This window comes from Carettochelys insculpta, chromosome 3 (genome assembly GCF_033958435.1).
Source record: "Carettochelys insculpta isolate YL-2023 chromosome 3, ASM3395843v1, whole genome shotgun sequence".
Taxonomy (NCBI): domain Eukaryota; kingdom Metazoa; phylum Chordata; order Testudines; family Carettochelyidae; genus Carettochelys; species Carettochelys insculpta.
In genome coordinates, this window is record NC_134139.1 from 142,050,308 (window position 1) to 142,075,231 (window position 24,924).

General features: G+C 41.9%; 1 protein-coding gene across 3 annotated transcripts in view; it reads left to right on the forward strand.

The window, feature by feature from the left end:
- Positions 1 to 24,924, forward strand: part of RARS2 (arginyl-tRNA synthetase 2, mitochondrial) — a 57,265-nt gene that overhangs the window by 5,063 nt on the left and 27,278 nt on the right. Inside the window, exons 2-7 of one of the 3 annotated variants that reach the window (XM_074990902.1) lie at positions 4,123 to 4,196; positions 6,294 to 6,399; positions 13,583 to 13,666; positions 16,455 to 16,552; positions 19,071 to 19,126; positions 20,597 to 20,680. In XM_074990902.1, coding sequence (XP_074847003.1) covers positions 4,123 to 4,196; positions 6,294 to 6,399; positions 13,583 to 13,666; positions 16,455 to 16,552; positions 19,071 to 19,126; positions 20,597 to 20,680 — 502 coding nt within the window. Of the gene's footprint in view, positions 1 to 4,122; positions 4,197 to 6,293; positions 6,413 to 13,582; positions 13,667 to 16,454; positions 16,553 to 19,070; positions 19,127 to 20,596; positions 20,681 to 24,924 lie in introns of those variants that run through there. The other 2 variants (XM_074990904.1, XM_074990903.1) reach the window with 2 other exon arrangements.

Consider the following 24,924-nt stretch of genomic DNA (forward strand, 5'->3'; position numbering starts at 1 on the left):
TAAAATTAAAGCTGTTTAATCTTTTAATTTGCGGGGAGTATGGTCTGAGAGGCGTAGTGGCATGAATATTTCATCCTGGCTAGCACATTCAGTTTTCAGAGTAGTAAGTGTTGAGTGACTTTTTCAAGCACAGTGCTTACATAATACCATAAATACAGGTTCTTATAATACTGCCATCCTGTACAAGATGGTATATTAGAACAGAACAATTCATATTTATTGGAAGACAACCACCCACTCTTCAGAGAAGTGGTTATTAGACTGATGACCTTTTTGTGACCTCTGAAACAAATTGTTGGTTCCCATCTTTTTCTTCTGTATAATTGTAAGGAAGGAATATATTAGATTTCAGAAGTATAATTCAGTCATATAATTTAATGTGAAGTTTGTAAAGAGCTGCAAAGTTGATAAAATTAAGTTATTAGAAGGCTACTCAGAACAGTGGGAGACTGCTTTTATTTTTTGTGAGGAGAAAGAACAGGCTGATATTAAAGCAGAATGAGCAGGCAATAAAGAGAAAAAGGAACAAGAACAGTGAGGAAGGTTGAAAAGGTTCATTTAGGGCTTTAAAAATAAAATCTATTGTCCCCTGATTTCCTAGAGGCTTTTAAAGTGCTAATGTTACTTTCTTAGACTCTGCTACTGTCTTCAAGCTGACTAGCTATGTGAAATTGAGCAAGACCTATAAGATCTTTGTTGTAGGTTCCCTGCAAAATTGAGATAATTTAGGTACTCTGATTCTGCAGCCTAACCCATGTGGACAAAATCCCTAGTCTCCATCCACAATATTATAAATTTCACAGGGATCTGCCTGTGAGAACAGGGTATTGCATTTTGAAAAGTGCTCTCAGACCTTAGAGAAAGGGTGAATATGTTAAGGATGACCACTGTTATCTCTCTTATGCCAGTGACACAATCTAATAATTTCTTGCTTGTCACTTTCTGAATGTGGGTTTTTATTTTATTGCATGGATTATCCTTTTTTTCTCAAAGAATATACTCAGTTTTTCATTGTTGTTTGACTGTTTCAAATACTATAAATGTGTAATGAATTTTTTAATCCAAACTTAAAAAAACCCAATTCCTGTTTTTTATCAATTGTATAACAGCACAGCAGATGATTTTTTAAATATGCTACTTTCCAACTACAGTTTTAAAAATAATTTGTGTACAAGTGTATTCTAGCAAAATCTGACTTCTCTTAACATTGAAGTACATGCATCTCTTCTTTTTTCCAATGTAATATTTTTTATTTACCTGGGGTACTTTTGAATGTTCTGTCAGTATTGCTCATCATATTTCCGCAGGGGTTAGTAGTCTCAGAGGGGTAACCATATTTTAGGCTAGGCCTACACTACAAGATAATATCAATTTTAAGACATTTAGCCTGATATAACCAAGTGCCTGTCTTCACTGAACATTTCATTAGCTCTATTTATGGTGCATTGAAATCACCATAATAGCGATATAATATTGTAGTAACCTGACGGTTGTAGTGTTCAGTTCGAATTTTAAATTCCAAACGAAGGGAAGTGAGGAAGTACCATGTCTTTAAGTTGAATTAATTAACTTCCAGAGTTGTCCCATATGTGTCCCACAATGCCCCACAGTTCTCTGCTCTGGCCTCTTCCATTTCCACTGTTCTCATACGTGGAGGGATTAGACAACAGGAAGACCGTTTCAATTCAGCACCTGGAAACTCATGGCTGTAGAGTCATGAGAGGCTGCAAAATCTTCTCTCTTTTTGTTTGCTATTAGTGCAGCTGTGAAGACTGTTGTTGTTTGTATACCCCTGCTAGCTGCCTTTTTTTTTTTCTGTGCTGCCTGATGCTAGCCACTGCTCCCACCCTCCCCCCGCACCATGTGGCAGCTAGGCAGTGGGTGGGGGTCATGCTTGTATGATAGGATGAGAAACTTCTTTTCATGTGGTCCCACCCCCCACATTCCCTCCCTTCTCTCCCCGAGAGGCGCCATGCATTCTGGAACTTTCCCTTGCCCAATCACGTGGAAGCTCGTCTGTGGGTGGAGGTCATGCTTGGACAAGAAGCTTCTTTTCAGCTGCTTGCATTTTGTCCTGACCCCCACATCACCTCCCTTCCCTCCCCCCTGGAGGTGCCACACAGTCTGGAACTTTCCAGCACCCAGCCGTATCACCTGGCTTGACCCTGAACCAATAAAAGGATGCGCTGTGCAAGGTGCCAGGCACCTTGTGCACAGTGAGGGTCCTGTAGCCAGCTGGGGAAGTCTCCCTGGTCAGTTGTGATTTTTGGGCAACAGAAGAAAATACTTTGTTACTAGTGTGGCTGTCCTCTGAGAGGAAATTCTTGTATGGGCTTTATCGAAAAGACAAGGGGCTTCCTGTAGCCAGTGGTGTTTTAGCTGGCTGGGGGAAGTCTCCCTCAGCGGTCACAATTTTCGGGTGCTGGCTGTAGCAGGCGGTGTTTTAGCCACCCCAAGCTGTAATTGTTTCAATGATGCATTGCAATTTCAGTGTAGCGCCTGTGTCTACTTAAACAAATGGGTCATCTTTGACAGGAGGTCTAAATTCAGATGCAGGTGGTGAGTCCTGCCCTGAGGCTAGGGGGCTGGCTGTAGTCGGGGGTCTTTTAGCTGCCCAGAGCTGTAACCATTTCATTGAAGGCAATGTAGTAGCTATACAATTACCACAGTTCTCGAAGTAAGTCTTGCAGTGATGAATATTCTTGTTCTTAGGATCTTCTTTTCAGGTCCAAACTTGGCTGTAGCCTGGTGTCTTTTCGCCGCCCTGAGCCATAACTCTTTCAATGATTCATTTCAGTGTGGTGCCCATGTCTGCTTAAACAAGTGGGTCATCTTTGCCAGGAGGTCTAAATCCAGGCCCAAGCCTTCAAAGATCCAGTGCTTTTGCATCCTGTTTTGAAAACCTGTCCATTGGGAAAGCCAAAATCTTTTTTCTAACCATTCCTAATCGCTTTAATACCCCTCCCCTCAATTCTAAAAAACACATCTCTGACACAGGCAAGCCACATCACGGCTGGAAAAAGGGACATCGTTTCACATGTCAGGGGAATGAGGGAAATTAAATGTAGGAAATGAAATGTGGTAAGATGTCAGATACACACATCTACTTCCGGGGCGTTTTTTTCCCATGCTGCACCAGTGCAAATAGCCATAATGCTATAGGGCTCAGGGAACTGTGGGATAGGTTCCCACAATACACTGCTGCAGCAGTCGATTTAAGCTACTTGTGTGTGGCAGTAATAAGTCAATTTTGTGGGGAGCATGTGAGAATGTGAGGATGCTCAAAATCACATTAATAAAACCCAGCATTAATAAATCAATTTTACTAAAATTGATTTTAGTTTATAGTGTAGACACTGCCTTTGTCTGTATCTTCGCAAGGCATGAAGTCCTGTAGCATCTTAAAGACTAACTTTTTTTATTTATTAGGTAATGAGCTTTGGTGGGTAACAACCCCCCACTTCTTCGGGGGTTGTTCTTTGCTTAACATTGTTAAATTATTAATTTATCAAAAATTGTAATCAGGAATACTTTCTATTTTTAGGGGGCAGTTAATAAAATAAATCTTATTTTCTAATGATGTAGCTTCCCAAATTGTGTCCGCAGCTTTTTGAGCCACGATTGTTTTTTTACCAACTTTCGACCATGAACCTAGTTCATCCTTAGTAGATGAAGCTCCACTGACTTCAGTACATTTGCATCTGCTTCTGCTAGGACTAAATAGAACCCAGTATGGCTGACTTTATTCACTTAGTCTTATGAAGAATGTCTTTAGTTAGGACAGAAATTGATTATCATTCATCTTGCAGGCAATAAATAGTTTACCTTAAAATAAAATGTATCTTTTCCATTCCAATAAACAGGTCTCTGCAGTTTTCCTTCCACAATCGAGGGTTTAGAGCTGTAAATTTTGATTTACTACAGCTTTCTTTAGGGTACCTTCTATATTTAATCGTTGGATGTATTTGTAACACATTTTTAAAAACTGACTTTTAAAGAACTTCAGCTAGCATATTTTTGCCACCAGTCTGTGTAGCAATAAATGTATCAAATCTATGTCAAACTCAGGGGATATCTTTACTGAACATCTTTATTATATTTTAATCTTTGTTTCAAATCTAGCTTTCTAGAGTTTTGAACCTGCCACCGGAAAATTTGATAAAGTCAATATCTGCAGTTCCTGTCTCCAAAAAATGGTAAAGTGTTTACATTTTATGGTCTATTAAACTAACTGTGGGGATTTTTTTTGTAATGCTTAATACTGTAGGATCTCAGTGAGGATTTATGGAATATTAATACAGAAATTCAAACAGTACTGGTTAATACAAAGATTATAAGTTATTTATTCCATTCAGTTTCAGAGGAGCACTTAAATTTGGCTCACCATTTAATTTTTTTTAAACAAACTTTTATGACACCTCAAAACTAACAGTCACTTCTGATATTAAACAAAAAATCCGGTTGAAATAAATATGCTACTGTAGTTCTTGAAATGCAGATATTACAGCACTAAAAATCTGAATGTGAAACTGATGAGACATAAGTGACGTTCATATTGATTTTTTTGTTCTCCTGTCTGAGAGATATAAAAAGTAAATTGGATTTTACTGTAAGTGAAAGAATTCTTAATATAAAATGTTCTGCCCTTAAAGTGTATACAAAGTGAATGCAGTAATTAGGGGGAAATATTAATTGTACATTTATCCATACATCAAAGTAGATGTGCTTTTCTATAGCCAGGGTCATGTGGAGATCCTAGAATTCTCTCTACATTGTGTTCTTTATCCTACAAATGCCTGCTCTCTAGCATAGAACTGGGTAATCTCATTGATGTCAATGGAACTATTCACATGCTTAAAATTAGCCATATTTATAAGAATTTTTCTGGATCACATCCTTACTATGGTAATATTTATAGGATCAGACCTTAAATAAAAGCAGAATCACCAATATGCAACACTGCTGGAGCAGAAGGCTGTATACTGTTTCCTCAAGTCTGGCAGTTTGTCTTACATACGCAACATGACAAGTCTCAGGGTAGCTGTTATTCTGTACAGTAAACCCTCAAAATGCGCAATTACAAGTTGTGCCTAACTTACATTAACGTGAATTAAGTGCAACTCAACATCCCACTGCCCACCCCCAGCCTTGGCTCAACCACCATGGCCCCACACAGCCCCGGCTCAGCCCGCCTCTCCCCCCAGACCAGCTCACCATGCACGTATGGCCCTGGCTCACCCCCCCACACCAGGAGGGATGGTTCCTCCTGGCTGCACCAAGCCCTGGGGAAGCAGCTGCTCCAGGCACTCCAGGCCCTGGTTCAACCCCCCTGCCCCCTCCCTAGTTCAATCACTCTGCACCACCCTGCAGCCCTAACTCACCCCAAGCTTAACCCCTCTGCTCCCCCCACAACCCACCACCACGGTTAATCCTCCCAACTGACCCCCAACCCCAGGACTTACCATTCAAAAAGGAGCTCCAGCTGCTCCTGCTGCTTCCCTGGCTGCAGAACATGCATTCACTGGGAAAGAAGCTGCCCCGACTTACGCAAAATTTGGGTTACTCGAGGGTTCCTGGGAGCATAATCCTCACGTAAAGCGAGGGTCTGCTGTATCTGCAAAACCAATCAGGAATCCTGTCACCTTAAAGACTAACAGATTATTTGGGCGTAAGCTTTTGTGGGTAAAACACAGTTAGTCAAATACATGACATTCATGAAATAGTGTTTGCTTGTTAGACATGGCTTTTGAAAACCACTGAAGATCACAGACCTTCAGAAAAAAATTAACTAGTATTTTGCACAGTCTGTGTGATTGCATTATTGAATATTTTTTTCCTTGACTAGCATCTTTCAGACATCGTAAATTGTTCAATTTTGTCCTTTCTCCTGTAAATTGAACGGGAGAAACCCCATACATTTTATGCTCGTGTAGTTTTACACACAGGGGTTAACAGTTGACTCCAGTATCTTTTAACTTGTCTCCATAATAAACATCAGTATTCCTTCTAATCAGATACTGAAATTAACGTGTGGTTTTTGGAAAAATAGCTGTTAAAATTCCATTATTACTTATGAAATTGTAATATGCTCTTATGGTTCTTAAAAGCTATTGGGAATAGGCAAAAAATGTTTAATTCTTTTTGTTATTGATCTGAAGAGTGAATGCCTGAATGGAATTATTTCATACCAAACTGGATTATTAACATTTAGTGAATTTATCCAGCATTTCAACAGATTCCAGTAACAGCAAATTCTGTTTTGCCTCCATCTCGATTTTTATGTCTTTTTCTAGGCCAGTTGCTGATTTCCAACTCTTTGTGGGTTCTGTTATAGACAATAAGTCTAGTGATCTCTCAAAGCCCGATCTTCAGCTTCAAACTCAGAGGCTAGCAGAGAAGGTACTCTGGCATAGTAAGCTTCTTTATTTGATACAATAACAAGCTTATTCAATACAGAAAATTTAGCTATTCCTTAAAGAAAATGGTACTTACAAACCACTTGTACTGATTCCAGTGACAGCTGCGCCCATTTGAGTGAGTGCAGAATAACAGCAGCTATTTGACTCAATTGCACAAGACATCTTCATGGGAAATTATAAAAATTGGGTTGGATAACAGTGCTATAAATGATGTCACAGTTTGATTTAAATGAAAAATAATTAGGAAACAATTAAGTATTAATTATCAAGTCAAGTGACATTGGGAGGTGACCTCTAAAGTGTGTAGAGAGTCCATACTGTTCATTATTTTCCTTAATGTTTAGAGATTATGTCAAGTCTGTGGATGGTACAAAACTGATAAATATCACAGTACTTGGCAAAATAGGATTATAACAGGATATGTTCATAATATATTGGGAAATGGATTACCATGAAAAAAATTCACTAATGATGAATATAAACTAATATGCAAAAATTGGAATAATCAAATATGATAGCATAGCAAGCTTTGTATAAATAAAACAGAGGGACATCATTATTAGGGCTCTGTGCCTGTCATGTAGGTTGCGAAAGTTATGGATTCTGTGATTTTCTGTGACCATTATTACTTCTGCAGCAGCTATTGTGATTGACCCTAGGGCTGCCCAAGCAGCCAAACCTGAAGGCAACTGCTTAGTTGGCTTCAGGGATAGACACACCAGGTGCTGCTGGAGCAGTTGTGCAGCCAGGCATATGGGCGGCCCTATAGCTAGCTGCAGTGCCTCTGGGGGGGTGCCCCACCAACAGCAAGCCTTTTCCAGAGTCCCGCACAAAAGTGACCACTTTTCATTCCAAGATTTAGTCAGGGGTATTTATAGTAAAGTTAACAGGCAGGTCATGGCCATAATTTTTTTTTTCATTGTCCATAACCTGTCCAGGACTTTTCTAAAATACTTGTGATTAAAGTGTGGCCTTAAGCCTGCAAGACTGAAGATTAGTAAAACCAGCTCTCTTAGGTTTTGTCTGCACTAGAGCATGAAGTCAATTTTAAAGCACTTAGCTCAATTTTACAATGTGACTGTCTTCACTGCAAATAACATTATTTCGATTTTTAAGGGGCACTGATGTCAACTTCCTCTCACCGCCCCTGAGAGGCAGTGTAATGCCAAGGTCGAATTAATGCTAGTGTGGAAACAGTGTTACTTTAAATTGATTTTATTGGCCTCCAGAGGTATCCCATAATGCCCCACATGTGTCTGTTCTGGCCACTTTTACCTCCATTGCTCTTCAGATGAGCAGGAAGTAAGTAACAGGAAGCCTGGGAATTTGAATTCATTTTCTTTCTGACCAGCATGGATAGCACACTTCAGGAGTGATTGCACAGTTGTCATGAATTCTCAGGGTTCTAGTTCTGATCAGATATCTCAGGCTTGCAAAAGAGCCCCAGCATGGAGCCTTCAGGAGATCCAGGATCTCATTTCTATGTGGGGTGATGAATCTGCGCTGAGCAAACTGAGACCCAGCAAAAGAAATGTGGACATTTATGGGAAGATTTCTCAGGGCATGATGGAGAAAAGGGTACACCGGGGACTCTCAGCAATGCCAGGTCAAAATCAAGGAGCTCAGGCAGAATTATAAGAAGGTGAAAGAAGCCGATGGGCTATCTGGGACATCTCTAAAACACTGCCACTTTTACAAGTAGTTCAATGTGATTCTTGGGAAGAACCCCACCATGGTCACCAAGAATTGCATGGACTCCTCCAAAAACAATGCTTGGCTCTCCAGTGAGAGCAACAAGGGTGAGGAGATGGAGGCCAATGAGGAGGAAGACGATGCCAGCAGTCAAGAAATTCATCAGACAGCCAAGGAAGCTGATCCTGCCAGTGAGGAACTTTTCATCGTGCTGGAGCCGGTCCTCTCATCAATGCTGGATGCTCCAGAGTGCAGCAATGCTGGAGAGGGCTCTTCTAGTGAGTATATTTTTTCAACTGCTACAAGTGGGTTGTGGCTGTGTTGGGGTAGACGTTTACTTCTGTTGGGCATGTTTTTTTAAACTTCTACAAGCAGGCTATGGGTGTGTGAGGTTGATCTATGCCCCTAGAACAGCTTGTTAATATTGGGGATGGAGCACTTATCCTTTTTAGAGATCCCCATAAAGGTCTCAGCCACATACTCTTATTTTTCACACACGGTTTTTGGGGAGGCTTGATTTATTACAGCTTTCCCAATAGCACACCTTGCCACAACAAGCCACCAGTAAGTAATCTGGCATCATAGCACCACATGGCATTCTTGCATATTTCCTAGCCCGGTGCCCACAGAGTATGAACATATTTTTTTTTTCCACTCTTGTTGTTGTTAGGAAGTTGATGTCTCTTTTGGCAACCTGGAAGAAGCATGGGAAGTTTCATGAAAGTTTGTCCCTGTAACATTATTGCATGGCTCCCTGGCCATTTATATTTCCCAGAACTGCCCTATTGCGCCATGTGGCTGGTGGGCTTCTCATCTCACCCCTCCTCCGTGCAGCTGGTAGGCTGTCCTGGCCCCCTCCTCTCCCACCACACTGCTGGCTTGCTCCTCAGGTCTCCCCCACAAGCACACGTCTGCAAAGAATTTATGACGAGCTGCTGAGAAAGTTTTTTTTCTGCACTTTACATTTTAGAGAGCTCCCCTCCTCCCCGGTGGCTGCCAGGTGGCTGGCAGGCTCGACCACTCCCCCCGACCATGCCGCTGCTGGCCTGTGCAGGCCCTGCTTCCAGACACCAGCTTCTCCAGAGTGGGCTTTCCCTGCTTTAAGTGGCTTTTTCCCTGCACAGGGTTTAGGAGGAGATGCCAACAAAGCTTTACATTTTATAGGGCCTTCCCCACCCCATTCCACCATGTGGCTAACAGGCTCTCCTCCCACCCTCACTACCACCACCACCACCACGTGGCTGCCAGGCTGTGTAGACCCTGCTCCTGGACAATGGCATGTCCAGCTTGGGCTTTCACTGCTTTAAATGGCTTTTTCTTTGCACAGGATAAAGACTCTTGAGAGAGCTTTTTTCTGCACTTTACATTTTACAGGGCTTTGTGTCAAAAGCTCCCCACCTCCCTTCACCACCAGGATCTTAATCGTGTATGCAGCGAAATAGTCTGGAGAAGTTATAGCTTCTGTTTTACAGAGGTTGGCTCGTTGTCAACTTTAAGTAGCCAAAACTGGTCTTGCAAAACAATAGTTTCAGTGATTGTCAAGCAGACACCCATTCTTTGTATGGGTCAGTGCATTGTCATATTTAAAAATTGTATCTAAATTTTGACCTTGACTGTCTTCAACAGGCAGCATTTTTGGGGTGAGAAGGTCAGTGTGAAGCACAGGAGGAAACAAACAAAACAGGACCTCATCCTGCAGCTGCTGCAAGAGGCCCAGAAGGAGCAAGCCCACACTGCTGCTGATATAAAGTGGACCAAGCAGTGGTGGCAAAGTGTGCTGCAGTGCGAGAACCAGGACTTGGCAGAACTCCTGACAGCTGTCAAGGAGCAGACTGGAACTGCAGAGGGCCACCCACGACAGAGCAACTCACAGTTATACGGCCCCTGTACCCTGTTGCCTGACTTTCCCTTGATGTTGCTCGACCTCCTGTCATCAGGGACCTCGAATGCAGATGTGTAGAGGGCAAGGACAGTCTCATGGTCCACCCCCAAGCACCTCTCCACACTGCAAAAGGCTCACATTCCCCCACACGTGACGGCAGGATTCCCTTCTTTTTCCCACCCCTTAACCCTCACCACCTTAAATTAAGTAAATGTTGTTGTGAAAATCACAGTGGTGTTTATTGGCTCACATGGGGTGGGGTGCAGCGGCAGGTGCTTCCATAAAGGTCAAGCACACATAATTGAGGGGGTATCACAATAGCTAAATGTAAGAGATTCATGTAGCTGTCTGCTGATTCCATAAAGCTGTTTTTCAAAGCATCTCTGATTTTCATTGCATCTCTCTGTGGATTGCTGATTGCCCTTGTGTCTGGCTGTGCATAAGCACTGCCCAGGGCATCTGCTTCTGCCACCCAGGATGGTGTGAAATTTTCCCCCTTGTATTCTCCATAACATTTGAGAATCAAGGATGCTGAAACCAGTGTGGGCATGTTAGCTTTGCAAAGGTCCAAGTAGGTCAAAAGGCACCTGAATCTGGCAAACAGACAAAGGCACATCCCACTGCCATTCCGCACTTGCTCAGCTTGTAATTGAAATACTCCCTGCTGTGCTCCAGGATGCCTTTGTATGGTTTCATGAGCAGAGGGTAAGCAGGGTCGCCTAGTATCACTATGGTTATCGCCGTATTGCTGATCTTGATTTTTCTGGTCTGGGAAAAAAAGTCCCATCCTAGTTCTTTTTGTACAGACCTGAATTTCTAAAGATGCGAGCATTATGCACCTTTCCCAACCTTCCCACAGAGATGTCAGTGAAGTGACCTTTGTTATTCACCATGGCCAAGAACCCCTTGCGATGAATGTACTCTGAGGCCAGGTGGCCTGGGGCCAGGATGAGGATGTACATTCCATCTATTGCCCTGCTGCAGTTAGGGAACCCCATGACAACAAAGCTGTCCACTATTTCCTGCACGTTTTCCAGAGTCACAATCTTTCATAGCAGATGAGCATTGATTGCCTTGGCTATCTGGATCACTGCGGCCCTCACTGTAGATCTGCCCACCCCAAATTGATTTCCCACTGACCGGTAGCTGTTTGATGTTGCAAACTTCCATAGAGCAATTCCCACTCGCTTGTGAACTGTGAAAGCAGGTCTCATTTTGGCATCGCAGCACTTCAGGGCACGTGACAGTAAATCACAGATTTCCGTGAAAGTGGCCTTGCACGTGTAGAAGTTCTGCAGCCACTGCTGGTTGTTCCAGAACTCCAAAATGATGTGGTCCCACTAGCATGTGCTGGTTTTATGTCTCCAGAATTGGCACTCCACTGCAAGCAGTGCATCCAGGGCAGCCTGCAGCTGTGCGTTCCTGGTCTCCAGTTCTTCAGTGTCATCTGAATCAAGGTCCACATCCACCTCATCCTCCCACTGGCTTTGTCTAATAAAATATTGTATGATACTTCAGGAAGTGGCCAGAATGCTCTGTGCATGCTAGCACCAAAAAGTGGCATGAAATTCCTTGGGCTGTTTGTTTTCCAGCAGCAGTGGGGGGTTAGGGTTAGATGATGGGATGATAATATCAGACACCCACACGCACTTCTGGTGCTTTTTTCCCCATAACGCACTGGCACAAAAGCCCAATATGCAGTGGGGCTACAGGCACTGTGGGGTAGGTATCCACAGTGCACTGCAGAAACAGTCACAGAAAGCAAAGGCAATGGAGACACACTATGTTGACTTTCTGGAGGTGTGTGGACACTCTCCTTCGATTTTATAAAATCTAATGGTAAAAAGTCAACTTCAATAAATTCAACTTTATTTCATAATGTAGATGTAGCCTTGGTTTGACTGCCTCCCTCCCCAAGTGGATAGGTTCCTGAGAGGCCAGCAGCAGTGTGGTGCGGGTGGCAGCTGGAGATTCTGACAGCTGGGGGAGGGTAGCCACATGGTGTCGGGGAGGGGGTGGGTCAAGCCAGAGAGCTTTGCCCCATCCGTCTGCTGGGCTCTTCTGCTCCACCCCCCCTCCCCGCCCGCCACTACATGGCTGCCTCACCATCACACGTCTCTCTGGCTGCCCTCTACACCACGCATCTGCCAGGCTCTCCAGGTGCCACCTGCACCACACATCTGCCCTCCGCACCACGTGGCTGCTGGGCTGTCCAACCGTGCTCCACACCATGTGGCTGCCCCCCTAATCACATGGCTCCTGGGCCCTCTGGCTGCCCCCACCACGACCACCACCACACAGCTGCCAGCTCAAAATGAAATGACTCATAATAACACTATCAAAATGAAGCATTTCAGCAGTACCAAAAACCAACTCTTCAGTAACTCCAAAGTGAAACTTTTCAGATTTTTATTTCTGCATTTTACATTTCTCAGGACTGGCCTGCTAGCCTTTTAATGGCATGTGCCAGGGTAAGCTGTGGAAAAGTGGCATAAAAATGCATTTGGGAGTTTGTTTTCTATGGGAGAGGTGAGTGAGGGCAGTGCCTTCTGGGATATCAGTCAGACACAACCACTTGCGGCACATTTTTTTTCCCATAAGACACTGGCATAGAAACCCAGAATTCAACAGGGGTGTAGGAACTCTGGGGTAGGTGCCGACACAGTTGAACTTAGCAAAGGTAATGGGGACACACTATGTCGACTTTCTAAACAAGTGGACACTTACCATCGAATTTATAAAATCTAATGGTATAAAGTCAACTTTAATAAATTCGACTTTATTTCCTACTGTAGACGTAGCCTAACTTTGTGCTCCTATGTTTTAATTTAAGGTATTGATGACTGACACTATAAACACTACCATGTGCCATGCATGCTATCACATGGTTCTCAATACATATGTCTCTATAAGACAATAAAATCAACTTTCTTTCCATTTATATGATAGACATGGACTAGATCAAGAGAAGGGAAAGTACAGTATTTCAGGATCAACTAGATATTCATCTGTTGGAGATGGTTTGGAACTAATAAATGTAACTCTTTGGCTACATCTACACTGGCCCCAAACTTCGAAATGGCCACGCAAATGGCCATTTCAAAGTTTACTAATGAAGCGCTGAAATGCATATTCAGCACTTCATTAGCATGCGGGCGGCCGCAGCTCTTCGAAATTGACGTGGCTTGTCCCGACGGGGTTTCTTTTCGAAAGGACCCCGCCTACTTCGAAGTCCCCTTAATGGGAATAAGGGGACTTCGAAGTAGGCGGGGTCCTTTCAAAAAGGAGCCCCATCGGGATGAGCCGCGCGGCGGCAAGCCGCATCAATTTTGAAGCATCGTGGCCGCCCACATGCTAATGAAGCGCTGAATATGCATTTCAGCGCTTCATTAGTAAACTTCGAAATGGCCATTTGCGTGGCCATTTCAAAGTTTGGGGCTAGCGTAGACACAGCTTTTCTGTGTGTGGCTAGATTAGATGACCCATCATAAGTCCCTTCCATTGTAAATAATGCTATCCAATATCAATATTGCATATCTCCTGAAGAAAATGATTTATTCACCTATTCTTATGTGTGTTTTTTTTAAAGCTAAAGTGTGATACTGTTGTGAGTGAAATCAGCACTGGTCCAGGAACAGTGAACTTTACAATAAATAGGGAATTATTAGCAAAGGTAAGTTTGTTTGTTTGTTTTGTTTTTTTAATACATTTAAAATATTAACAGTAATGACAAAAATTAACCCCCTGCATAGAAATGAAAAACTTACTGTAGCATTTGTGTTGAACTTTACATTCAAAACATTCTTGTTTTTGTTTGTAAGCCATATACTCCCTCTCTCTAAGGGTTGACTAAACAGCTGTCTTTTATTATGCATACTGAGAATGTGAAATCAGGTACAAAAACGTAAGGAAGCAATTTCTCTGACACTGTGATAATTCTGATTTTTCTCTCCCCCTCTTCCCTTTAAAGCCCAAATTTGGTCTTCAGTTTAGGTTCTGGTCTCAAAGTGTGCAAGTCAAAAATTTAGTCTTTGTTCTTGGGCTCCAAAATCTTTGCCTTAGGTGGAAAATACATAAACACATTTAGAAGAATAATCTTTGCTCTTTAGATTTTACCATATAATGGCTTATTACAAAACAAGCATGCCTCTTCTTCAAAGACTGGTGACAGATGGTATTGGACCAGTGGTTCTCAAACTGACGTCTGCAGGACCCTGGATGCTCAGGAGAATATTGCAGGTTGTCAGTGAAAAAAAATGAGAATGATAATGCACAATAAGTTTTAAATAAATTGCAAAGTTACAATGAATTATTTTTTAAATTAAATATCTACCAGTAATGTTATTAACTGATGTCTGAAAATCAGTGTTGCGGTTTCCTTTTTCACTTAATGAATTCTACATAGAGGCTAGAGTTGGCTTTGATGGGGGTCCATGAATGGTTTAGAGGGTAATTGGGAGACTGCAAATGGTTTGTGGTGGTGTTGGGGATCCACATTAGTGAAAAGGTTGGGAACCAATGGAATAGGTAGTTTAAATGTTCAATTGAGAACTTGCTGGAGGGAAATTGGCTTTTCACCTTCATCATCGATAGTATTGTCCCAAAGTAGACACTGATTTCTGGGCCCTTGCTTCAAGATCCGTAGGAAGATAAGCAAACGATTGTTGCAACTAGACTGAACAGTCCTTTTGTGGGTTGGCTGCTTAGGAAGTTCATGGAGCTGGGTGCACCCTGTAGTTTTTCGAGAAGACTAAGACAGAGATTAAGCAGTAGATTTGACAGATTGTTGTCTTGGAAAACGGCCTGCCTGTCTACTGTGGAAATGAATATTCTGATCTATATTGGTGACACTCAGTTAGTTGTCTTTTTGTTTAAAGACATTTGCTGAATATTTTCTCATTATGGTCATCAGTTTCCACATAACAAATTAAGAATAATCTCTTTGTCTGATTTTCAGTTATTAGTGCTATGTGCACTCCTATTAATTGGATTCTTCTTATGTCTTATCTTGTCCTACAAAAAATTAACGTGGTTAAAATGCCATAAAATTGTAATTTCATTCTAAACTGTTTATTCATTACCTACCTTAACAATATTGGAATTTAGTGCGACTGTCCTATCAAATTTTTATTGGCTCTTAATTTAGCATTGATTTTTGTGCAGGATTTGGCCAAACTGTCAGTTAAATCAAAAGCTTCCTTTCTTTGGAACCTGTTTAGCACTTTTTATTCAAGCACAATGTGCACTGATTGCCTGACTTCATTGTGAGCTTTGCCAGACTCATTTCAGAATTAGGGCATAATCATGCCACACTCTGATTATGAGGAGGAGAGGAAGTCTGCTGAAGAGACAGAGAAAAAAATGGGGAAAAAAGGTAGACCTATATCCCTAAGTAGGAGGAAGGAAAATGAGACCATTGAAGTATTGTAATTTTGCTTATCTAACAGGATGGACCCTGATGCTACTGTATTTGCCATTGTAAGAGCATAAAACAATTCTGTAGAAGAGTTATTCCGTTTCTGTGTTTCTGCAGTAGCGAACTTTAACCTGTTCTGTGGAATCCTTGTATTCTTTGTGAAACTTGGCTCTTCGTGGGTATGCCATTTCATATGGTCAAAGTACCATATGCCTTTCAAGAACAAGAAGTCCTGTGTCACTTACAGATGCTGACAAAGCAGGTCTTTACCCACAAAAGCTTATGCTCCAAAATATCTCTTAGTCTATAAGGTGCCACAGGACTTCTTGTTGTTCTCAAAGATACAGACTAACACAGCTACCTGTCTGATACATATGCCCTTCAGTAAGCCCTCCCACTCTCTGTAGCCCAACATGCTAACTTTTGTGAAACACTGTAATTTCTGTGACAGACAAGTCTATACAAAAACAGATGTTTATGGGATTAATACAGTCCTGGTAATACAATCAGTACATTTATTCCTTTTCTATATGTTAGATTAATTAAAAATCTCCATTTTTAATGTTTCAATCATCCCTCATAATTCCAAGATGCAAAATGCAAGGTGGTACAAAATTTTGTGGTGTGAGGGGTCCACAAATTCTAGCCTAACCCTGCATCTGAAGTTTTTTCCTTAGTCCTGTAACCTGAGTGACAAATGGTGATATTAGTGGAGTGATTTTTTTCTGATTTTCACCAAAATTAGTGGGGTTTTGTCCATTGGTACCTGGAACATTCCCTGAAATTTTGCAGTTGATGGGATGTGATTTTCAAAAATTGTTGGTGCATCTGTCTGAAACACAATATGCAGTGGGATTGAGTGTGGGCCAGGGGCCTGACTATGCATTACCAACTGTGCATATAACCCTCAATGAGATTGCTTACATGCATAAAGACTACAATACTAAGCTCTGAGACAATTAGTAAAACATTTTAAAAAATTTTTCTTGTTTGTTTTCTTTCTATTAACAAGGTACATTCTCTTGCCATTTTTCTTGCTTTATAGACTGTGTTGCAGCAGGTATTTAAAGATGGCTCAGAATATGGAATAAAAAGTGAAGTTTTCTATATGCGACCCAGAAGAAAGCTAGTGATTGAGTTTAGGTGAGTACAGGGGTCAAGTCCTTTTATAAGAACCAATAAAATGCCTTATGTTCTTTAATAACCAAGCAGATACTGCTACATTGTTATATGCATGTTATTCAGTTACATTAGTATGTGGGTAGTTTATTTGCAAATACAACATATCATTGTTGGGGTTTTTTTCCCCCTAAACTGCTAAGTATATCTTCACTGTTTAGTGTGATAGTTCAAGCCTTGATGGCCGTGTCTACACGTGCACGCTACTTCGAAGTAGCGGTGCTAACTTCAAAATAGCGCCCGTCACGGCTACACGTGTTGGGCGCTATTTCGAAGCTGAAATCGACGTTAGGTGGCGAGACGTCGAAGTCTCTAACCCCATGAGGGGATGGGAATAGCGCCCTACTTCGAAGTTGAACGTCGAAGTAGGGCACGTGTAGCCGATCTGCATCCCGCACCATCGAAATAGCGGGGTCCGCCATGGCGGCCATCAGCTGAGGGGTTCAGAGACGCTCTCTCTCCAGCCCCTGCGGGGCTCTATGGCCATCGTGTGCAGCAGCCCTTAGCCCAGGGCTTCTGCCTGCTGCTGCCGCTGCTGGGTATCCATGCTGCATGCACAGGGTCTGCAACCAGTTGTCGGCTCTGTGGATCTTGTGTTGTTTAGTGCAACTGTGTCTGGGAGGGGCCCTTTAAGGGAGCAGCTTGCTGTTGAGTCCGCCCTGTGACCCTGTCTGCAGCTGTTCCGGGCACCCTTATTTCGATGTGTGCTACTTTGGCGTGTAGACGTTCCCTTGCAGCGCCTATTTCGATGTGGTGCTGCCCAACGTCGAAGTTGAACGTCGACGTTGCCAGCCCTGGAGGACGTGTAGACGTTATTCATCGAAATAGACTATTTCGATGTAGCGTGCACGTGTAGACGTAGCCGATTTGTCCCTCATTCAGGATAGAAGATCGTAATCTTTTTGGTTTAATTAATTCTGTTATGAAGAAACTAAGCCTGTGCCTATATTAGACATAGAAGTCAACCTACTGATGTGTAATTTTAGCTACGCCCATTGCATAGCTAAAATCGATTTCATGGTGGACAGCAATGGCTGACTACATGGAAGATGGTTGACGGGAGCATTTCTGCCACTGACCTTCCTTAATCCTAACTTCTCATGAGGAGTTCTGAGCTTGACTTTGACCCCGGAAAGCACCGTTTTGCGCATGCACGAAAGAAAACCATGGAACATAGACCCTGAGCGGGTCGATCGTCTGTGAAAATGTGGCTTTAGCCATAGGCTGAATTTTCACCATTTGCCTCTAATTTTGAGGTTTTATCTTAGCTTTGCTTGTTGTGGGTGCTGTTCTGTACGCATTTATTTGAACCTGCAGTTTAAATAATTTTGATGCCTACGTTTTAGATCTTCAGGAGCGGTCAGGCAATTGGATGTCTAAACATTCTAAACTCTGGGGGCACAATTACTGGTGCAAAATTCTCTTCCATTTTGTTTGTTGCTGAAAATAAATGTCTGGGAATGACTCTTTATTTCAGGATATTTGCACTGTACTCTGGTTTGCTTGTTCACTTGCACATCTCCTGCCAGCTGGTTACGATGGCAACTGAACAGCAAAGATATTGTCAGGTCAGAAATAAATAGCTGCTGAGTGTTTAAAATGTTGGGCTGGATGTTCGGACCCTGGCATGAGTGGTTTTTCTTTGTGTGTTTTTTTCTTTCAGCACAAGTAATTGTGCGCCCAATTTTATGTCTACAAAAATGGACTTCAGTTGTTGAAAATGTGGCTCACAATTTTAAAAAGACCAATTTACCTTATCTTTGGTGTACTGTAGCAGTGTTAACCTGCCAGCAAAGGGAGCACAAGAGGACTAGCAAATCAAAGTATATTACAAGTGTCTGGGAGAAGTAAACTTGAAATGTCCAAAGGCTAGTAAACAATGATGCTGATTTTTATGAGGAAGTAAAACATTGTTGACTTGTTTTCACTTGGAGTGTGGAGGATGTGCCACTGATTGGGAAAATATTTACCACAGCTCTCTCTGGTGGGGTTCAGCTGAATTTAATCTCTGCAGATAATAATACCTGCTTGCAGTTACCTGGGGTTGAGGCTTGAAAGGGAGAATGCCCTCAATGTCATACTTACTGAGTTGGGTTTTGTTTGAGAGCCTTGCAGTGGAGTCATATTTACTCCTAGGAAGGGAGATCTCTTATAAAAGTTAAGGGTCTGTTTTGTAAAATCAATTACTTGCCTAATTTTTATAGAGCAACAGAGCATGGTGTGAATACTCTGATATCTAGTTGGGATTCTCTTTGAAAAGTTGTATACAACTGGGAAGGCAGTTTGTTTGTTTTTTTGATGCCTTGCCTTCTGGAACAAAATTGGGACCTTGCTCATAATTAGATCACCCTGGGATTTTTTTTAGCATTTTCCAGGACACAGAAAGAGCGTAGTAACTGTTTGGATGTTTGTTGGGGAGACAGTGATCAGTCAGTTCTGTTTTGTACAGTGAACAAATATTAACTGTTGGTATTTATTGCAGTTCACCCAATATTGCCAAAAAGTTTCATGTAGGACACTTGCGTTCCACATTAATAGGTAAGTACACATTTAACTACAGCCTAGAAAGTTTCTTATATCTCCTCTGAGGAGCTGAACAGAAAATCCTGCTGAATTTCATTCCTATAGTGGAGAGCCATATCAGACCAAGCTTATGTTTAATAAGACCCTCCTACCAATTAAACGGTGAAGAAAGGGCGTAAACAACAAAACTCACCATCTGTTACTGACAGATTTATTATTGAATTGTTACTTAGTTTTTGTCCTGTGAACATTACATGAGGAAATTCAAAATTAGACATGTAAAATGGAATTCTAGGAAGACACTGATAGAAGCCTTTGTTGGTATGTTTTGAATCCTTCTAAGCCTAATTTTCATTTTCTCGGGTTGTCTGACAACAGGTTTGTTTGTAATATGTTGTAATACAGCATTGCTGTCGTGGTCATTGTGGGCTCAGTTCTGCCCTCAAGTACATATGGATGCGAGGATAGTTGTGTGTTAACTTACTGCTCAACATTCCAAAGGCATCAAAGCTATTAAGGGAAATTATAGCTTGATTGTGTTTTCTCTTCTGGTATTTCCCCATATCAATGTATAATGTGCTACATTGCTGACAAGGATAACTGTCTACGCTGTTGCAGCATCTTTTCAGTTAATACTGCATCCAGCCATTTTCTAACGATGTAATGGTTAGCTAAATGGTACAGAGTCGATGAGCTTCTCCTTTTCATACCATCTCCAGTGTGGAGGATCATTGTCCACTCAGAATGAAATAAACAGTAGAATTAATTAACCTAATAAAAATGATAGTTCAGTGCTGCAACATGGTGTCAGGGTAAATGTTCCAATAGCCATACCGCGCTCTGCAGCTGAGTTATCCTGCTATTGGATCAGGTGGGTGTTTTAATAGAGTTCTGCATCAGAGCTAGAAGGGTTTAAGTCTCTTTAAAGCAGGAGAATTCAGGGGCAAGTACACAAAAGTTAAGCAAGAGAAGAAGAAGCACATCCTAAGAAGAGCTCAGCTCATGAGAAAAATGAGGCTTAGGGATTTTTTTGTGTTTTCATTATAATAATATTAAAGCAAGCTTAAGGAAGGTCTTAAATCTGGAATCTGTTTTGGGGTTATGACGTGTTATGATTGAGGTTAGAATGCAGCCTGCTTATGGATAATGTGGTGGTTCGAGCACAGGACTGAACGACATGAGTCTTTAGTTCTTTTCTCTGCTTTGCCACTGTCATTCTTGGTGAATTGGGCAATAATTTAATTCTGTGTCTCTGCCTATCTGAAAATTGGGAGCGGGGGACTGATACATTTTACACAAAAAACCCACAAGGCAAGAAGGAATTAACAATCTGACTGTTTCATTTCAGCATGAAATTTGGTAGAACAGAACATTTTAGTAGATTTCTAATGAGGAGAGAAATGCAGATTGTGCCAAAGCAAAACTAGTAATAAGTATGAGTGAACATTTACTGTTTTGAGTAATAATAATAATTTTGATTACCAGGCAATTTTGTAGCAAACCTCAAAGAAGCACTTGGAGATGAAGTAACAAGAATAAATTACCTTGGAGACTGGGGCATGCAGTTTGGTATGTTAATTTTCTCTTTCAGAAATAACATTATCTAGGCTTACCACTACAATTTCTTGCTGCCTCACTGGATGTGGCTGCGGCAAAGATTAATAATTGGACTGGCTTGTGCTGCTAAAGCAAGTTACAAACAATAAGTGAGTGGTTACAGATGTTGTGTATCTATCCTAACAATGAATTCATTTGTCATGCAAAACCCTTCATGACTTTGGGGAGTTTTGCTTGTGTAATGACTACAGGAGACTGAACCCCGTTATATTCAGGTTTTTTTTACCTCACACTTATAGACATAACCAAAGAATAAATGTTTGTGAAACAATAGACAAACTTGCATTTGTATTGCACATTTGCTCTCTTTTCCTGCATGCTGCTTTGTGCTTTTACTTACCATATCCCTTTGGGCCCCTAATGATTATATACACAACTGTTCATACTAGATAATAATTAAAAATACACATTCGCCAGATCTGTTGCTACAGTCAAACACATGACAAAGGTTCAAACAGCTCCTCATTTAAAAAGTAAAGGATTGTGCGGAAAGGGAAAGGGGGCTTCCACTGTTATACATCTGATAAAAGCAAAGACTGAAAATTACACTGCCTTAGAGTCTAAGATGAACAAATATTTATTCTTGCACCGATGATTCTTCTAATATCTTATATCACATAAGTCACCAAGAGTATAAACATTTATTTTAAAACACAGCAGAGCTGAGGTTCATTCCAAGCTTCACAATCGTAGATATCTTTCAGAGTGACAGGGTTAAAAATGATGCTATCATATCTTAACTTCACCGTATTTTTTCCCCTTCACTTGACCCCACCCCCAATCCCCATGAGCTATTTGTGATAGTTTTTTTTAGAAGTGTTAGTACTCACATTCTGTTACCCTGAGGCTGATATGCTCATGTTAACATTCAGACTATGCAGACAGATAAATACGAAAAAGATAGTGCCAACAAAAGTTTTGTTTAAAAATAATTTTTCCAAAATGTATGGCATAAATAAAATAATGGTGTCATGGTGTTTTTATGGAATTCATATGAGGCAATGCTTAACTCCCAAGATCATACCACTAAAACTTACATACTACTGCATGCCGTTTTGTGTTGAATTTTTACCCTGTAGATGACATGTATGTTAAATGCCAAATCTGCACACTTCTGCCTATTCATTTGCTTGAGATAAGTGTCTCTTTGTTTGGCTGGTTTGTTCAGGCAGATGAGAAAAATATTAGTGTATTAACAATCCTCATGTGGCTGGGTGAGAATATCTTGTACCGATGCTATTTTCACGTCAGTTTTGCAATGTAATTTAATTGAAAGTTTCTGATGTTAAAGGCAGCTAAAAATAATTTTTGTCATGTTATTTCAACCAACTCAATCTTGGGTCTGAACCATCATTGCCAAAATCAAAAGGGAATGTTGCCATGAACGTCAGAGGGCATAGAGCTACATCCCACGGATTTCAGTAAGGAGGCATACTTTTGTGATGAATTGCCTTAGAGTTAGACTGACTTCATAGTTACACATTTTATTATTTTTACCTTTTATATGACTTAACTATTTTTCTGAATGTGAACACATGCAACAGTATTTAAATAGTAAACTAAAATCTGGTTAAGGGTGCTTTTCCCTCCTGCGCTTATCTGCTGTGTTCTTAAGAAGTAAAAATGGTTTGATGGCAGAATGCTGCTCTCATACAACTTTGAATAGCAGAGTTTTTATATATTTCTGCATGCTTCTTATTGTCAGTAAAAGTAGTTGGAAAGTATATTGTAGTCATGCAAACCTTCAGTTAAAAACACAGCTTGTAAGAGATATTTCTGAGCTCCTACTTTTAACCGCCCCCTTGAAAATAGATGTTCTCTTATATTGAGCTGTTCAGTTCAGATATTTAACAGCTTTTATAAAGGATTTGACAATGGTTCACAAAATTATAGCTCAAGAATTTTATTATAATGGTACTACCCAGAAGCTCTGTTGTAGTTAATGAGCTGTCAGCATTTCCATTATAGCCACCATTTACAAGACGTTTATAACTTAGCTATCTAAACTGTATCCAGTGGAAAGTTGGCAGTTTTTTTAAATATAAAACTGAATTTAAATGGGATTAGTCCTTTTTATTTTCTTTCCAGAATATTTTCTTTCTTTCCTTATACCTCCTAGGGCCTTTACTGTAGATCTCTGTGCTTCCAACAGACTCTTTTGATGTAGTTCCTCTACCAGTTGCAGAGGTTATTCCAAAATACTACACACTCTCCCTCTTCAGAGACATATGTACCATCTCCACTGCAGTCCTAGTTCTTGACAGTTCAGAGATCAGAGTAGATTATCACAATGTTTCTTTCTGCCTTATAGTCCATGAATGTTTGGGCATTTCTCATTCCCAGCTAGATACTTTTAAATAAATGATCAAGTCATGTAGCTTCCAGGGTTGATATCACGCTAGGGTCCACGGTGACCATGCACAACCAAGAGAATAGGTGGGAGAAGATCCTCATGGTTGAAGCAGTGCAAAGTGTCTGCAGCCTCTTGGTCTCTAAAGACTGCTACTTTCTCTAAAGTAGTTAGCACTGGCAAGAGAGGGAGCATAGCCAGGGACCTTAGGAAATTTGCTCCTCACCAGGCATCCTATGGCACAGTGCCTACAGTTTAAAGCTGGTCTTTCCCAGTGGAGTTGTTCGGATGGTGGTGAAAAACATTGCCTGCTGCGCTCTCTAGTGAATGCCGTTCTGGGTTCCAAAGCTACATTGCTTCTATATATGGGCATGCTAGGTAGCCCATTTTCCTTCGTTTTGCTGGGTTCAGGCAGACCCTTCATATCAGTTTTCTCTAGAAGTAGTTATGTTTAAATGCTAATGTGCAGTTGGTTTGTTTTTTAAATGAATGTACTTTTTTGCTTCACTTCTCGTAATGTTGTAAAGCTTGGGTTATATAATCAACTGGAGCGTGAAAAATGTGTTCTCTCACTCACCACTTGTGGAAATAGGAAGCTTTTCCTAGAGTATGTGGGGGGCAAATGCCATCAACTTCTGCAGAGCAGAAGAATTAATTTCTAAAAACTGAATGGTTCACTGGTAAGCTCTGACTACTTTGCAGCACTAAACATCACTGAACTGGTTGGTCCAGACGGGTTTGCAGCAGCTTTGTGTCTTTAGAACAGCTGCAGCAGACTGTTGATCTTGGTCGTGAGTTTTTGCCCTTTTTAGCTCCAGAAGAAACTTTCCAAACATAGAAGCCCAAGTCTACACTAGCAAGTACTTTCAAAAAGAACTTTGAAAGAAGGTCCCCTTTCAAAATTCCCTGTGGAACGTCTACACAAAATCCATGCCTCTTAGAAATTAACTTCAAAAGAACGGGGCCAGTCCTTTGAAATAGGTCTTCCATTCCCGTGGTAGGAAGAGCTTTCCCCTTCAAAAGACTCTTTCGAAAGAGAGCATGCGTAGATTCTCCCTGGACAGCTATCTTCAAAGAGGGAGTCCTCCATGGCGCTGATCAGCTGGTGAGCAGAGATGCTGCTGACAGCACAAGCGGAGATCTATGGCTCCTGTGTCCAGCTGTGTTTAAAGACTCAGGCTCCCACAAACCCCTAGACAGGAAGCTGACAGTATGCTGGTAGCAGGGAGCCCACACTGCCGAGCTGCACGCTTCATCAAGTGAAGCCCCAGAGAAACTACCACGCTTCCTGGACCCAGGGCCAGCACCCTGGAGCCTGCTCCCTCTAGGGGGGCCCGTGGAGAGAGCAGGGAGTCCCCCCAGGAGCCGAGCCAGACCCTGAAAAAAAGGGCCCCCTCCTTGATGGAGGCCTAACTCTAGGACCTCCTCTCCTGTGAGGAGAGGCACCCCTGGTTGTGGTCCTCGACACGGCCAAGATGAAGACGGAGCCAGGGATGGACGCCAAGGACCTCCAAGGACTGCCTGCCACTTACAGGCTCCAGCAGATGGTCCAGCACCCAGAGGCCACCACCAGTGATGAGGGCTCAAACGAGAGGCCCTCGTCATTGACATCCCATCCGGTCCATCCAGCTGGCTCCCTTCCACCCGTATCTCATCAGAGTTCCTGGAGGGTCCCTCTGATGGATGTTGTGCGTCCTAGTAGTCCTCAGACCCAGGGAGGGGGCACTCAGTCCTGCCCAGGGTGGCCGCAGCCCACACACATAGCTGCCAGCCCCTGTCCAGATGCAACCTGGATGGCCATGCTCCCAGTGCCCTGGAGGGAGCTGTGCATGGCACTCAGCACCAG